The sequence below is a fragment of the Podarcis tiliguerta genome, assembly GCF_965153285.1.
Source record: "Podarcis tiliguerta genome assembly, chromosome: 6".
Taxonomy (NCBI): domain Eukaryota; kingdom Metazoa; phylum Chordata; class Lepidosauria; order Squamata; family Lacertidae; genus Podarcis; species Podarcis tiliguerta.
The window spans coordinates 79,789,967-79,807,229 of NC_139539.1; the positions used below are offsets into that span (position 1 = coordinate 79,789,967).

General features: G+C 47.6%; 1 protein-coding gene across 2 annotated transcripts in view; it reads right to left on the minus strand.

Annotated features, from left to right (window-relative positions):
* CRB1 (crumbs cell polarity complex component 1) overlaps nt 1-17,263 on the minus strand; it is a 152,891-nt gene that overhangs the window by 106,995 nt on the left and 28,633 nt on the right. For both annotated transcript variants that reach the window (XM_083445273.1, XM_083445272.1), the window contains exon 2: nt 1,701-2,288. In XM_083445273.1, coding sequence (XP_083301399.1) covers nt 1,701-2,288 — 588 coding nt within the window. The remainder of the gene's footprint in view (nt 1-1,700; nt 2,289-17,263) is intronic.

The following is a 17,263-nucleotide window of genomic DNA, read 5'->3' on the forward strand; positions in this document are numbered from 1 at the left end:
AGGGAGTTCCACCTGGTCACAGGCAGGAAGATGCATCTATGCTTGCAAAGTACAAGCTGTTTATATCAGTAGGAATCAGAAGCTTGAGCTGGTGCAGAATTCACTACCCTGGTTGCTCAACTCAGCAAGACAGTTTGAGCATATTACACTAATGCTGGCCCGACTGCACTGGCTGCCAGTTAGCTTCCGGGCCTAATTCAAAATGCTGTTCTTGACCTACAAAGCCTTTGAGGACTGCAAAACCTCAAAGACTGCCTTTTCCTATATAAACCGACCCGGACTCTGCGCTCATCATCTGAGGCCCTTCTTCATGTGCCTCCTCCATTTAAAGTCCGGAGGTGGCAACACGGGACGGGGCCTTTTCTGCAGTGGCCCCTTGTTTGTAGAATATTCTCCCCAGGGAGGCTTGCCTAGTGCCTTCATCACATATTTTTAGGTGCCAGGTGAAAACATTCCTCTTCAGCCAGGCTTCTGACTGATTAATATTCTACAGCCTTTTAGATGTGTCTGTGGGAAGGGTGTGTGTGATTGCTTTGCTGTTTTGACAATGCACAGGAAAGTATGTGCTTACTCGCTGACACACAGGAGAGTAAGTGGTTCACCACCCCTGCTGACTGCCGTCAGAAGTGGATTCCATGCTACAGAAGAATAGTGAGAAGAACCATGTACAAACTATACAGCAGAAAACCCAGAGAAGTATGAAATCTGAAGGATAGTTATGTTTCAATCTGCACATTACTCTTGGAGCTGCAGATCAGGGTTTTAAGGAGTGTGATCAGCCAAGGTTTCTGCAGAAGCAGCTTTCAGGCACTTCCAAAGAAAAGACTTTGAGGTGCCATGTTAATTAGGAAATTAGTAATCTTGTTTGTTATTCATTGGACATTGTACACTGTGACAGCCAGCCACTGTGATGTGTGGGATGGTTCTGCAAATGTATAGAGATCTTCCAAACCCCCCCCCCCCCAATAAACAGAGTGATCTACCAACAACAGCTCTGTGAGAAGGATTCCAATGGATAGAGAGAGGGAGAGTCAAGCTCCTCAATATTCACCATCTCTGGGTGCTCTGCAATCAACTGAGGGGGGCAATTGGGTTGTTGTTTTTTATTTTTATTATGTATTTTGTGGTTTTATATCTTGATTTTTTTCTGTGAGCTGCCCTAAGACCCCTGGGTATTGGGTGGTATATAAATTCAATAAATAAATAAATAGTAATAATAATTATTTCCATGTTTTTATTCTGTATTTTATTTTGTGAACCGCCCTGGGATCTTATGTTGAAGGGTGGTACAGTGGTGCCCCACAAGACGAATGCCTCACAAGACGGAAAACCCGCTAGACGAAAGGGTTTTCCGTTTTTCAATGTGCTTCGCAGGACGAATTTCCCTATGGGCTTGCTTCGCAAGACGAAAATGTCTTGCAAGTCTTGAGATTTTTTTTCGCTCCCCGCCCCCTTTTTCTAAGCCGCTAAACCGCTAATAGCCTTTTAGCAGCTAATCCGCTAATCCCTTAAGCCTTTAATAGCCGCTAATAGCCGCTAAACCGCTAATAGTGCTAATCTGCTAAGCTGCTAATAGGGTTGCTTTGCAAGACAAAAAAACCGCTAGACGAAGAGACTCGCGGAACGAATTAATTTCGTCTTGCGAGGCACCACTGTATATGAATCTAATAGAATGAATGAATGAATGAATGAGCTCTTACCTGTGTACTCCAGAGGGCAAACACACTCATATTTCCCTATCAGGTTGAGGCATGTGGCACCATTCAGGCAAGGATCTGAAGCACATTCATCCACTTCCAGGTCACAGTGCTTCCCTTGGTACCCTGGCACACAGTAGCAGGCGTACCCACGGACCCGGTCCCTGCACACTGCTCCGTTGAGGCAAGGGCTGGAAAGGCATTCATCAATGTCAGTTTCGCAGGATGGACCTGTGTACCCTTCTGTACAGAGGCAAGTGGGGCCACCGGGCTCCTCCAAGCACGTGCCTCCGTGGCCGCAGAAATGCGAGCCGCAGGTGCTGGCAGCGGTTTCGCAGGTAGGTCCGGCGTACCCCGCAGGGCAGGTGCAAGTAAAGCTGAGGTCCCCTGCAGCGCTTGAGCAGGTGGCGTTGTGAAGACACGGGCTGGAGGAGCAAGGGTCGTAGGGTTGCTTGGCACACCTTTTGGCTGGGGTGACACCCGACGAGTCCGGACAGCCGCAGCCACCCTCTGCAGCAGCACCGCCACATTCCGGATCCTTTTGGCAAGAACTCGACAGGCACCTGGGACCATCTTTTAGGCAAAGTGACTCTAGAAAAGGAAAGGCAAGCGGTTAATGGGCAACTCCGGGGACAATTAAAATGTATAGCAAGAAGTGGCGTGGCTGCAACAAAATGTTGTCGTCTATGCTAAAGGTTGGGGTGGGGGGGGCGAGAGAAATTCTGTTCGGGTTGCAGTTTTTAAGGAGAACCTTACAAACTCACCCTTCCCAAAACAATACAGGAGTCAAAACACAGCATTCCTTCAATTTATTTTCTTAATTTTGCAGTGCACTTCTCCAGACAAGCGATGTGTACCCCCCAAAAAATGCATATATTGGGGAGAAGTGTGCACTATCGGTGAGCCATGACATGCAAAAGTGCAATTTATTATGGAAAATAAATGTCAGGTAGTTTAAGAATTCCAGTTCTCCCTCTGCCTTCTGTTTACATTCCCATTCTCTCTGCTGACACTGCATACAGGGACACGAATCTGCAAAGCCAGGGGAACAAATACAGTCCCTCAATGCCTTTCAACCTGAAGTGAAGACCACTTCAAGTCCCTCCCCAGGCCACGTTCCTCACATCTGTTATTTTATCTGCACATTATTTTCCTCCTTCCCTCTAGCCTTCATAACCATTTAGACTGCAGGATCTGTGGGTAGAGACTGTGGAGGCTACACCTGTGTTCTGTGCAAAATTTATCATAGCTTTAGGTAAAGGTAAAGGTACCCCTGACTGTTAGGTCCAGTCGCGGACGACTCTGGGGTTGCAGTGCTCATCTCACATTACTGGCCAAGGGAGGTGGCATACAGCTTCTGGGTCATGTGGCCAGCATGACTAAGCCGCTTCTGGTGAACCAGAGCAGCGCACGGAAACGCCGGAGTGGTACCTATTTATCTACTTGCACTTTGAGGTGCTTTTGAACTGCTAGGTTGGCAGGAGCAAGGACCAAACAACGGGAGCTCACTCTATCGCAGGGATTCGAACCGCCGACCTTCTGATCGGCAAGCCCAAGAGGTTCAGTGGTTTAAATCTGGCCAAATGTGAATAATGGGTTTTGCAGTTTTCCATAGCTTAGAATGGCCACTTAGACTTTGCCCAAATTAAAACGAAACCAAAACCAAAAACCAACTGTCTTAATAAAACCTCTTGCTTTCAAAATTTGTGTTCTAACTTTGGAATCATGGCACGTTTTATCTTTCTGCTGTATTTTTGTTGCTTTTTTATTCTTACAGTTTTATGCCTCATCTTGCCATTTGCAGAGGGGGTTTTTTACTTATTAATCGTAAGCTTCCTTAGAGATGTTATGAGGCTGCAGGCAAATGTAATTAATAATAATAATGAAAACGCATCATCACAAAAAGAGCTACAGATTTGCATAAAATTTACACATGCTAATTCAGATGTATAGGCACAACTTTAGAAAGGATTGCTGTGATGTAAGGAGAAATGCAATACATCTTGCTATAATAAGGAGAAATGTGACCAGCTGACCTGCTGTCTGGGTTTCTTACCTTCAAACCAGACTTGGACCAGACAGCTTTTCAAATAGAGGACTGTCGTCCGATAGCCCTGCGATCAGAGGACTGCTCTCTATAAATCAGAGCACAGTGCCACCCTACCATAACGTCCTTCTCAAGACACAGACTGAACTGGGTTGCGTGCAGGAAAATGGAAAGGAAAAGACATGAGAATGTCTTGACTTCTGACCTTTCTGTGCAGGAAGTATCTGATTCCACGAGAACCGCTTTTTCCTGTGTGCTGCGACCTGCCGTTTGAGTAACCCCTGCTAGGGGGTATCAGCCTGCTGCGCCTAGGCACATGGGCTTCCTCTTGCTCGAGGTGCAAACATCTGTTCTTCGATCAAGAATATTGTCCCAATTAACAGTGTCAGAAAGGAGTGTAAAAAGGGTTTGAGGGAGGAGGGTAGGATTGAAACCTTCAGTGATGTTGGGAGCAAGATCTTTCTTTGAATGCAGAATAAGAATCGCACAAGTCCGCCCCCCCCCCCCAATTCTCAACCAATTAAGATCACTTAGCAGTGACCTGCTTTGACAGAGATTTCTTTAAAAAATTAATATTTAACATCCAAAAAAATTAAAATAAACTGCCGATCACTTTGGATTTAGACTGACTGACACATGAAGTAATTCTCCAAGTCTCTTTAAAAGGCATCACGGCGTTAACCTAATTACTGGAGGAATTAGTGCCAAACATTTTACCCCATCGTTAAGGCCTTTTGATGTAACTGAGATGCTTGGCAAGAGGATCCCCCCCCCTCCTCCGAAAATGGAATATATTAGAATCTGAAGTTTTCTCAAGATGTTTGCTCACAGTAAAGAGCGACATCTGCTGGTTGGCATCAGTACTAATAAAATATTACAGAACTCTAGTTTGAAAACCCCAAAACCTATGTAAACTAAACTGTTGGGAGTGGTCAGCATTTGCCTTTACAGCAAAACTGATGTACAGTAAGACGCGGGTGGCGCTGTGGGTTAAACCTCAGCGCCTAGGACTTGCCGATCGCATGGTCGGCGGTTCAAATCCCCGCGGCGGGGTGCACTCCCGTTACTCGGTCCCAGCGCCTGCCAACCTAGCAGTTAGAAAGCACCCCCGGGTGCAAGTAGATAAATAGGGACCGCTTACCAGCGGGAAGGTAAACGGCGTTCTGTGTGCTGCGCTGGCTCGCCAGAGCAGCGATGTCACGCTGGCCACGTGACCCGGAAGTGTCTGCGGACAGTGAGATGAGCGCACAACCCTAGAGTCTGTCAAGACTGGCCCGTACGGGCAGGGGTACCTTTACCTAAAGGGAGGTAAGTGAGCTGGGGAAAGCAAAGCAAATATCTGCAGCTGTCCTTATACTCACTTCTCCCAGCCTCTGCACTTACGTACATGAACAGAACAGAGTGCACAATAAATGTTTGTGTGCAAGGGCTTTTACATATGGACAAAATCCAGCATCAGCAGACTTCAGCTCACGAGTTCCTGCTCACTAGTCCTGCCTGTGGCAGAGCAAAACATAATACCCAGGAACAGCTGGCATGGTGGAGACGGTGCTTCAGAGCTGTCATCCCGACACTGGTGCCACAGCTGCTGACATGCCAGTGCAGTGCAGCATGCAAGGTCCATGGGCAAACTGGCAACATCAATCTGGTGCTCCAACCAGTGCGCCAGCACACCCTCAAACTCACTGCCTGGCACCCGCTCCATCCAGATAAGTGGCAGTGAAACTAGTGTCAGGTAGGTAAACCACCTTGGTGGCTAATGGGTTGTGGCGCTCATCTCGCTTTCAGGCCAAGGAAGCTGGCGTTTGTCCACAGACAGCTTTCCGGGTCATGTGGCCAGCAGGACTAAACCGCTTCTGGTGCAACGGAACACCGTGACAGAAACCAGAGCGCACGGAAATGCTGTTTACCTTCCTGCCACAGCGGCACCTATTTATCTACTTGCACTGGCATGCTTTCAAACTGCTAGGTTGGCAGGAGCTGGGACAGAGCAACGGGAACTCACTCTGTCACGGGGATTCGAACAGTTGACCTTCTGACTGGCAAGTCCAAGAGGCTCAGTGGTTTAGACCATAGTGCCACCCGCTGTGGTGTAAAGTCACATGAGCTGGTGCTTATCCCGAGTGATGACAGGGGTGGCTTCAAGGGATGCGATCCTGTTGCCTCTCCATGGCTGCCACTGCTGGGTCCTCTCTTAGGCAGCTCGTAGCAGCTCCTGGAGAGTGGGTGAACAGGAGGAGAGGCCGCCACATCAAGGCCAAACCCCACATGATGTGCTGGCTCTGAGGGGCAGGCAGAGGGCAGGGTTGCCCTGAGCAAGAAGAAAGGGAATGGAGGACAAGGAGTCATATATATATATATATATATATATATATACATACATACATACATACAGTGGTGCCTCGCAAGACAAAATTAATCTGTTCCGCGAGTCTCTTCGTCTAGCGGTTTTTTCGTCTTGTGAAGCAACCCTATTAGCGGATTAGCGCTATTAGCGGTTTAGTGGCTATTAGCGGCTATTAAAGGCTTAAGGGATTAGCAGATTAGCTGCTAAAAGGCTATTAGCAGCTTAGCGCCTTAGAAAAAGGGGGTGGGGAGCGGAAAAAACCCTCAAGAATCGCAAGACATTTTCGTCTTGCGAAGCAAGCCCATAGAAAAATTCGTCCTGCGAAGCACCTCTGAAAAAGGAAAACCCTTTCGTCTAGCGGGTTTTCCGTCTTGCGAGGCATTTGTCTTGCGGGGCACCACTGTGTGTGTGTGTGTATAATGCTTTGTGTATCCATGCCTAATTTTGCTCTTTTAAAAAAATTATTGGTGTCTGTTTTTCTTTTTGTAAATCTGCCAAATGATAAAATAGAATAAAATCTGGTTTAAGGGGCTTTCTCAGGACAGTGGAGGGTGTATGTGCTGTATCCCACTAAAGGCACTCACCTGTCTTCTGACAGGAAAAGCTCTGCGGGGGCCAGTGGCGTACATTGGGGGTCAGGGGGGGCCGGCCGCACCGGGCGCAACATCTGGGGGGGCGCGCACTCGCACCTCTCTGCCCCTACCTGGCTCACTCTCTCTCACTGCAGTGCTGGCTGTGCGAATCCGATCCGAGCCGCCAGGTCGTCGCCCACTGTGGAGGGGAGGGTGCCAGGCGTGCGGTGCGGTGCGGAGAGCGAGGGACTATCTGGGGGAGGGACAGTGCAGCGGGGGGGGGGGGCGCAAATTACTTGCCTTGCCCCGGGTGCTGACAACCCATGCTACGCCACTGGCGGGGACAGTGGGGCGACAAAAATGGGGGGGGGGAGTTGAGGAGGGTCAGTTGCAGGAGGAGTGAGAAATGTCCCTATTTTCGTCTGAGGAACGTTGGAGGGTATGTTACAGCTTCTTGATGCCTTGATTTACCTCCCTAAATTGGAAGGAATCCCACCAAAATGTGGAGTGGAGGGATAGCCCTTCGGATGTGGGCCACTCCCACTATCCCCCAGCATTGGCTAGCATGGCTGGAGCTAATGGGAGTTGTAGTCAAAAATATCTGAGGACACCATATTGGGTAAACCTGATGCACTGCTAGAAAGTTTCAAATAATAGCGACCATCAGTTTGTGTGTGCTGTGGTTGGTTGGGAGGCAAGCACAGCTGCCGTCCAGCTTGTGGGTGAGCAGTATGTTAGTACAGTGGTACCTCGGGTTACATATGCTTCAGGTTACATACGCTTCAGGTTACAGACTCCGCTAACCCAGAAATAGTGCTTCAGGTTAAGAACTTTGCTTCAGGATGAGAACAGAAATTGTGTTCCAGAGTCCCCATTAGCTAAAGTGGTGCTTCAGGTTAAGAACAGTTTCAGGTTAAGTATGGACCTCCGGAACGAATTAAGTACTTAACCCGAGGTACCACTGTAAGCCATTTTGTCAGAGTGTTGTTTGCCTGAGAAAAGCACTACAATGACTGAAGAAAACTGGTGTCAAGAAACACCCTTACGTGTCATCACTTGACCTTCAGAACAGTCTCTAAAACTAGACTGGGCCATTGACCATGTGCTACTACAACCTCTTCCTAAACATCAGCTATGTCTTTCCCCCTGAGGTCATGACTCGGAACTGTGCATGGATATCCCTAGCGTTCACCAGTTATTTACAGAAGCCAAACCTGTCACTGAGATTTTAACACAGCAGTGTTCAACTTGCACTGCCAATGAAATATCTTCAGGTCCTTTGGCCCCATGAAGGATTTTGAAATAACTGATTCCACTGGAAGTGTATTCATCGCCCAAGGTGCATGGTATCGGAGAGTTCTTTGCGGTGGTACACCTAGGCCTGTCACAGTATGTTTGGCATGGGCTCTGACGGATAGCAAAAAAGACAGCCCCATAAATCTGCCAACTCCCCAGCAAATAGAACCCCAGAAGGCTGTGCGTGTTATCTTGTGTTTCTGGATGATACATGACGGCACTTGAGGAAGTGCCAAAGAGAATGAGAACACAGGCACATAATCTTAAGAAGAGTCAAAGAGACGAGAATGGGTTTTTCTCAGACATCTCCAGCATGAAAGGAGAGAGAGAGAGATGCTATATTTGGAGAGCAGATAGCATGGCAGGCAAAAAAAAAAAAAAAAAAAATAAAGTGTGTCTGAGGACAAAGAAACAGACTGGTAGAGGGGGCAATAATTCCAACTACTATATGCAGCTCTTAACTCAGGAGCTACAGTAGGGTGCTCCAATGTGTGGGCCGAGGGCCTTCAATAGGAATATAGCATCTAGATCAAGGGAAGTAATAGTGCCATTGTATTCTGCTCTGGTCAGACCTCACCTGGAGTACTGTGTCCAGTTCTGGGCACCACAGTTCAAGAAGGACACTGACAAACTGGAACGTGTCCAGAGGAGGGCAACCAAAATGGTCAAAGGCCTGGAAACGATGCCTTATGAGGAACGGCTAAGGGAGCTGGGCATGTTGAGCCTGGAGAAGAGGAGGTTAAGGGGTGATATGATAGCCATGTTCAAATATATAAAAGGATGTCACATAGAGGAGGGAGAAAGGTTGTTTTCTGCTGCTCCAGAGAAGCGGACACGGAGCAATGGATCCAAACTACAAGAAAGAAGATTCCACCTAAACATTAGGAAGAACTTCCTGACAGTAAGAGCTGTTTGACAGTGGAATTTGCTGCCAAGGACTGTGGTGGAGTCTCCTTCTTTGGAGGTCTTCAAGCAGAGGCTTGACAACCATATGTCAGGAGTGCTCTGATGCTGTTTCCTGCTTGGCAGGGGGTTGGACTCGATGGCCCTTGTGGTCTCTTCCAACTCTATGATTCTATGACAGCCCTCAGCAAGATTTGAGGAATCCCCCACCAGTGATGAAGCAAGCCGATTGGGTGCCTGGGGTGGCACACATTCCTTGTGCCTGGGGGTGGGGCCAGCCGCCCGCAGGATGGGGTGAGTTGGGGCAGGACGCTCCACGGGGCCTCCAAGTCTGCCTGCCTCCTCCCACTCAGCTGCCCTACAGCTGAGGGGGAGGCAACAGGCGGACAGTTTGGGGCAGCGTGGAGCCTGCAGGCGCTCAAGCCACCGCGTCACTCCCAGGAGAGATGCATGGCTCGGGAATGCTGCAAGCCCTACCGTGAGTGCCACCTACCATTTTGTCAAACACACCCTCAGTGGGGACACCCGGGGCGGTCCGCACCTACCGCGCCCCCCTGCTATGTCCCTGTCCCCTGCAGCCCTCACACTGCCTTCCCAAAACTAGGTGAGTGAGGGGCTAGGCTTTGGGCGGGAGGTGGGAGTGCTCTAGGACCCTGCCAGAGCCTTGTTCCTCCTTCCCAAAGAAGAAGAAGAAGAGTTTGGATTTGATATCCCGCTTTATCACTCCCCTTCAGGAGTCTCAAAGCGGCTAACATTCTCCTTTCCCTTCCTCCCCCACAACAAACACTCTGTGAGGTGAGTGAGGCTGAGAGACTTCAGAGAAGTGTGACTAGCCCAAGGTCACCCAGCAGCTGCATGTGGAGGAGTGGGGAAGCGAACCTAGTTCACCAGATTACGAGTCTACCGCTCTTAACCACTACACCACACTGGCTCCCAGCACCTCGCTTACCTGGCTTGGTTGCAGTGTGTTTCTAATTTTGGCCTTGCTCCCCACCCCTACACAACAAGGCACTGTGCAGCCTGCAGGTTCCATATCAAAGTACTCTTGAGGTCCACTTGGTATGAAAAGTAGGGCTGCCCTGAGGTTTGAGTTAAAATTCTGAACCAAGTGAAAGAGATTACTTATACCAATGGTGGGACACTCTGCCACAAGAGACTAGGGCCCTGCAGGACTTGACATCTTTCCGCAGGGCCTGCAAGACAGAGTTGTTCCACCAAGCCTTTGGTCAAGGCCCAGCCTGACTCCCTCCTTTGGCAATCTTCGCGGAGCTCTGGCCCAATGGTTGCCATTGGTTGATTTGAATAAATTTTATAATGAATGATTTTAGAGTGTTGTGTTGTACTGTTGTACTGTTTTATTGTTGTTAGCCGCCCTGAGCCTGGCTTCGCCTGGGGAGGGCAGGATATAAATAAAATGTATTATTGTTGTTGTTGTTAGAGATGGGGCGATCCCCCTAAACCCAAGATGTTAATAAATGGTGGGATTTTGATTATTTGCAGTATTGAGGGTGGGAGGGACTGCAGGCCAGTGGCGTAGCGTGGGGGGTGCAGGGGGGGCCGGCCGCACCGGGTGCAACATCTGGGGGGGGCGCTCGCACTTGCAGCTCTCTGCCCCTACCTGGCTCGCTCACTCTCTCTCACTGCAGTGCTGGCTGTGTGAATCCGATCCGAGCCGCCGGGTCGCCGCCCACTGTGGAGGGGAGGGTGCCAGGCGTGTGGTGCAGTGTGGAGAGAGAGCGAGGGACTATCTGGGGGAGGGACAGTGCAGCGGGGGGTGTGTGTGTGCAAATTACTTGCCTTGCCCCGGGTTAGTGGGCGCAAATTACTTGCCTTGCCCCGGGTGCTGACAACCCACGCTACGCCACTGCTGCAGGCCAATGGAAATAATACAGGTTAGATTTCCCTTCCAAGCCAAAGCCTCACCTGGGATACTGGCATTACCAAGACAAAAGGTGTTGATGGCGTGTCTGAGAGGAATCTTGGGCCTGGGCAGACAGAAGGTTGTCAGGATTACTGGGTGTGAAATAAAGAGTGTCTTTAGCAAGGTGTGCTGGGAAGAGGAAGGGAGGAGGTCCATCTCTGGCACTCTGGATGTAGGCCGGCTAGGAGAGATGCTCTTGAGTGCTGCACAGCTTTGGGGAACAAGCCCTGCTTGAAATGAACATGCTGTAAGATCTGGACTCCCTCCATGCAGACTGAAAGTGTAAATATATGAATCAATCATTTTTCTTAAAGCTGCTACAGTCTTCAATTCTCCAATGGAGCACAAACCCCAGAGGAATGCCTGGAACCCCCTGGAATTTTGCCGAGAGTGGGGGTGGCACATAACTTCTGTAAAAGTATTATCAAGAGTGGCCAATGTGGTGCCACAGAGCCATCTACACGGATGGTGCTGTGGTCTAAACCACTGAGACTCTAGGGCTTGCTGATTGGAAGGCTGACGGTTCAAATCCCCACCGTTGCTCTGTCCCAGCTCCTGCCAACCTAGCAGTTCGAAAGCAAACAAATGGGAGAATTGATTGCAGATATCATTTGGAGTTCAACACTGGGCATCACAGTGCTAGTTCTAAGATGCGGGTGGCGCTGTGGTCTAAACCACTGATCCTCTTGGGCTTGCCAATCAGAAGGTTGGCAGTTCAAATCCAAGCAATGGGGTGAGCTCCCTTTCCTCTGTCCCAGCTCCTGCCAACCTAGCAGTTCGAAAGCACACCAATGCAAGTAGATAAATAGGTACCGCTGGGGTAGGAAGGTTTCTGTGTGCTCTGGCACTCGTAACGGTCCTCTCTGGTTTCCATCACGGTGTTCCATTGCACCACAAGTGGTTTAGTCATGCTGGCCACATGACCCAGAAAGCTGTCTGTGGACAAACGCCGGCTCCCTTAGCCTGAAAGCGAGATGAGCGCCGTAACCCCATAGTCACCTTTGACTGGACTTAACCATCCAGGGGTTCTTAACCTTTACCTACCTGACACTAGTTTCACTGCCACTTATCTGGATGGCGCGGGTGCCAGGCAGTGAGTTAAAGGGTGTGCCGGCACACTGGTTGGAGCACCAGATTGATGTTGCCAGTTTGCCCATGAACCTTACATGCTGCACTGCACTGGCATGTAAGCAGCTGTGGCACCAGTGTCGGGATGACAGCTCTGCAGCACCGTCTCCACCATGCCAGCTGTTCCTGAGTATTACGTTTTGCTCTGGCACAAGCAAGACTGGTGAGCAGGAACTCATGAGCAGCCTAGTCTGTACCTGAGCAATGAGCAGCTCAGGCTGAATAGACAGCAGCTTTATAGGATCAGGTGGAGAATCCTGCTATTGGCTTGCATCACATGACTGCAGCTGTTAATTTTAGATAATTTCTCCTGTGTTGGTGTGAACACATCCTTGTGGCCTTTTCTCTCACCCAGTACACAACCACTCTTTATTCACTATGGGATGTTGTTGGTTCTTGGTGTATGCAGACCCTCCAAGTGTCCCCATTTTTCAGAGGAAGTCCAGGGTTAACAAAAGCTGTCCCGTTGTCTGGTTTGATTCCAGAATGGCCCGCTTTTCTTTAGGACATCCCTATTTTCATCAGAGAAATGTTGAAGGGTATGGAGTTATGTGACCACCAAGCCAATGAGATAAGTAGCTATGCAACTTTTAAAAGACATCAGAAGGCAGCCTTGTACAGGGAAGTTTTTTTAATGTTTTATTATGTATTTATATATGTTGGAAGCCACCCAGAGTGACTGGGGAAACCCAGTCAGATGGACAGGGTATAAATAATAAAATTATTATTATTATATAGGACGTCCCTATTTTCAAAGAAATGTTGAAGAGTATGCTATTGTGCTTTATACAAGTTGTTGGCTACTTTCAAGACTCTAGCCAAAAACAGATATAAAGCTACCAAATGAATTAATAATCCCATTTCCCTTCCTTAAATGCTGAAAATGCACATTTTTATCAAGTCACCACAATTCAGCGCCCCCAACGTTACACAAGCACAGCCCCTGAATCCCAGAGACTGAACTACTTTCTCTTTGCACTCCATACAAGTTATTAGCGTATGCGTGTTTGCAAGATGGCTGGTGGCTCAACTGTCTTTGCCTATACAGTGGTACCTCGGGTTACATACGCCTCAGGTTACATACGCTTTAGGTTACAGACTCCACTCACCCAGAAATAGTACCTCAGGTTAAGAACTTTGCTTCAGGATGAGAACAGAAATCGTGCTCCGGCGGCACAGCAGCAGCAGGAAGCCCCATTAGCTAAAGTGGTACCTCAGGTTAAGAATAGTTTCAGGTTAAGAACGGACCTCCGGAATGAATTCAGTTCTTAACCCGAGGTACCACTGTACTGAGCATGTGTTAAATTGCTGACCCAAAGAAAAATCCAGGTAACTGAGACAAGGACTGAAATTGAGGGGCGGGGGGGGGGACGGGACACAAACAAATCAGTGTCAGAAAGGCGAAAAGAAGAAGAAGAAGTTATGCCTTCTGTTTCTCAAAAGGCTAGTGACGAAGTGGCCCACAAAATGAAAACAAACAAGCCTTTTGGTTATGCCCTGTGATGATCCACAAACAGCACAGCCATAAAAACGCCAAGACCCTGAATATGGAATGTATTTACTCCAGGCCTGTTTTCGAAGCATGCTAGCATGTTTCCAGGGCAACCATGTGTGTGGCTTATTGCCTTGAATGGAGACGGTTGCCGTGGAAACCAACAAAAACAACAGCAATCGCAACCAAAGGAGGAAGCTGTTCCAGTTTCCAAAAGAGAGAGCCAATTACTATTACTATTATTTTTCTAGCGCACCCAACTCGGCAAAGACAAAGAAGCAACACATTTTTGCGGACGCAAACAAAAACAAAGCAAAACAAACACCCTATGGCTACTGTAGATATTAGGAGCAAGCGAAAAAGACATTTTGCAAATGTCTAGGAAGCTGTTTAACAGATGAAAGAGAGCTGGGACCCAATTTCAGAGCCGATTATCAAAGCGGTTTCCCTTTTGCTATTCTGCTCCTTTATTAAATTGCTGCACTGCTTAAACAGGAAGGGCATTAAGGCTTCTATGGGCTCACAGCTACTCTGTGGGCAGCCACACACCTTACAGGCACGTCGGCACCAGTAACAGACAGGTGACAGCACACACAGCGACAGCATGACAGGTGTCACCACAACACAGCCACACACTTGATCCTCCTTGGCTTGTAACATCCCCATGTGCTTGTTCAGAAGCACTTGCATGGAAGGATGCTTCCTTAACTCTCACTGAGCAGTGGAACTGAAGGCAAGCAGGGAGCAACAGCAGAACGTCTTGAAAGTTGGCAGCAATTGTTGCGGCGGGGGGGGGGTGTCCTGTAGAAATTTGTAACATGGGCCCCCTGCCACTTCAATCCCACAATCCCATCCCATCCAAGAAAAATCCTGAAGTTACATTTTCTACATTTATGAATGGGGGTGGCGCTGTGGGTTAAACCACAGAGCCTGGGACTTGCCGATCAGAAGGTCAGCGGTTTGAATCCCCGCGACGGGGTGAGCTCCCATTGCTCGGTCCCGGCTCCTGCCAACCTAGCAGTTCAAAAGCACGTCAAAGTGCAAGTAGATAAATAGGTACCACTGCAGCGGGAAGGTAAACAGCATTTCCGTGCGCTTCTCTGGTTTGCCAGAAGCGGCTTAGTCATGCTGGCCACATGACCCGGAAGCTGTACGCCGGCTCCCTCGGCCAATAAAGCGAGATGAGCGCCGCAACCCCAGAGTCGACCACGATTGGACCTAATGGTCAGGGGTCCCTTTACCTTTATACAAAGCAACTCTGTGTTTAAGCACCAAAATGGGGGGGGGGTTTGATAGTGACCCCCAAAATGGCCAGAAAATGCTTCAGATCAGGCACATGAAATCTGATGCCCTAAAGAGCAGTGCTTGCCAAACTTCAGATAGCTGAGTCACTGTCAGCACCCGCTATTTAAAAAAAAGGAAAGAAAAATAAAATTGATTTAAGAGTCTATTAGAATTACTGCAGAGCACCTTTTATGGCGATTGAGATAACTCAGTCAGGTAATATGAAATCACAGCTTATCAGTGTCTTCGTCTCTACAAGACTGTAAGGGCACGACACTGGAAAAACTCCCAACCTCTAATGATGTAAATGCGATTATAATAACAAGTTTAGAGATGTGGCTGAAATGAACAAAAAAAATCCATAGCAATGAGGGTTTGCAACTGTCAATGCAGCAGACAACCCCTTATTTGTTTTCCAAAAGAATAAAAATCCCCTGAGATGAGTTCCTCCCTGTGTTTCTATCCTGGGGTATACAATTTGATCTGAAGGAAACAGTGAATTTTGCAGGTGCAGCAGGGAATTTACTCTGCAAATGGGTACTTTGAGACAACGAGAACTTTTAAGTGTTTAAATTTATTTATCATTGAATACCAACTCTCGTAGCACACAGTTTAGGGAGTTGCTGCTTTATAATTAAGAAGCATTGAGCATCCAGTCCAAAAATCCACCACAGGTTTTCCATTTGCTTGTTGCAGGTGGAATGGGTGAAGAAATGAAGTTCATGCTAGTATAATGTAATTAGATGCATCCTCTAATTAATCTCTTTATCTCATTAAGAGCATTCAGTTAGCTACCTTGGATTTTCACTGCTGCAGGGCTAACCCTAGGTAAATCCCAGATTATGTATCCTAACAGGTGTTATCTTAGAAATGAGTATCACTGTCTTGTAGTAAGGTTAAGGCTTACTGGGAAATGACATACAATGAAATGAAAAGGATGTTTAAAATAACGTTGTTGTTTTTTTTAAAAAAAAGACCAGAAGCCTTTCTCTTGGGAATTATAGGGATAGAACTACCAAAATTGTATAGAAATTTATTCATGTATGCAACTACAGTGGCAAGAATGTTACTTGCCCAAAAATGGAAAGAAGTCATCCCAGCAAAGGAAGAATGGATACAAAAACTTATGGAATATGCAGAAATGGCGAAACTTACTGGAAGAATAAGAAATCAAGACAACAAACTTTTAATAAAAGAATGGAAATGGTTTACTGAATATTTACAGACAAATTGTAAATAGATAAAAACACTGGCAGGGTTATTGTAATAACCTGCAGCTACGTAAGAGTATATAGTTAAAAAGTTAAATAAATGAGTTAATTAAATTAATCTGGATATGCAGAAGATATTAAAAATAAAGTTAAGGAACCGCAGAAAGAGGGGGAAGGAAGTCAAGCAAAAATCAGTGAAAAGTATATATCTGAAAAGTATAAATAAAATTTAAGAAAGAAATGAATATCACCATTATGTCTGCGCAAGTGCTTCTCGTGTACTATTTGCCAAGACACGTCACAACAAACTGCAGACTGGAAGCATAGTTCACCTCCAGTAAGTGGCCCAATAGCCTACTTAGATACAGGGTGGTCCAACTTTTCATACCAAGTGGGTTGAAAGAGCACTGTCCCGAACCCCTGGCCTCCCTGGCGGCAAGTCAGTATATCAAGTCCCCAGTCCAGGGTCAATCCATGTGTCCAAAGTCCATAGATCCTGGAGCATCCAAGGTCCATCAACATGGGCAGTTGCGCAAACCCAGCACCTCAGCTCTGCTGCCCTTTTATACTTTGCATAATGATTGCGGCATCTGGGCTGGATGAGGCAGGTGACCATCACCTGCTCCAAGCCTATCACATCCCTCCTCCCAGAGCTAGCAAGCCCCACCTGGCCAACTAGGAAGCTGGGCTGTGGGCCCTTGACTGCCTCAGCCTCCTATTGTCCCACTCCCACTGCTCTCTATGCCTGCCATGTTTGTGGGGACAGGGGCGTCCCTGGTGATGGGTGCTGCTGGTTTGGCTGGCTCCTGTGCACTGACCCCCGTCCCCTCATCATCTTCCATCACCCCATGAGGAAAGTTTGCATGAAAATGCATATATTAGCATAATAAACATCATTAAAATTCATATTAGGGGAAACTGCTTGCAAAAATGTGTATACAAAAATGTGTATACATTTATATCCGGACCCTGAGATAATCTTCTGAGGCCCTCCTTCGTGTGCCTTCTCCTCAAGAGGTCCAGAGGGTGGCAACACGAGAACCGGCCTTCTCTGCAGTGGCTCCCCGTCTGTGGAATGCTCTTTCCAGGAAAGTTCGCCTGGCACCTTCATTATACACCTTTAGGCCCCAGACAAAAACGTTTATTTTTAACCAGGCCTTTGGTTGATCTTATTGACATCCTATACCCATTTAAAATGTGGCTGTTTTTTTGGGGGGGGGGTGTTACTGGGTTGTTTTTATTCTGATTATATATGTTGTAATCTTTTCTCTGATCCGCCCTGAGACCTCCGGGTATAGGACGGTATATAACCTCAATAAATAATAATAATATAATAATAAGCAAAATTGCATATAGAACTGTATG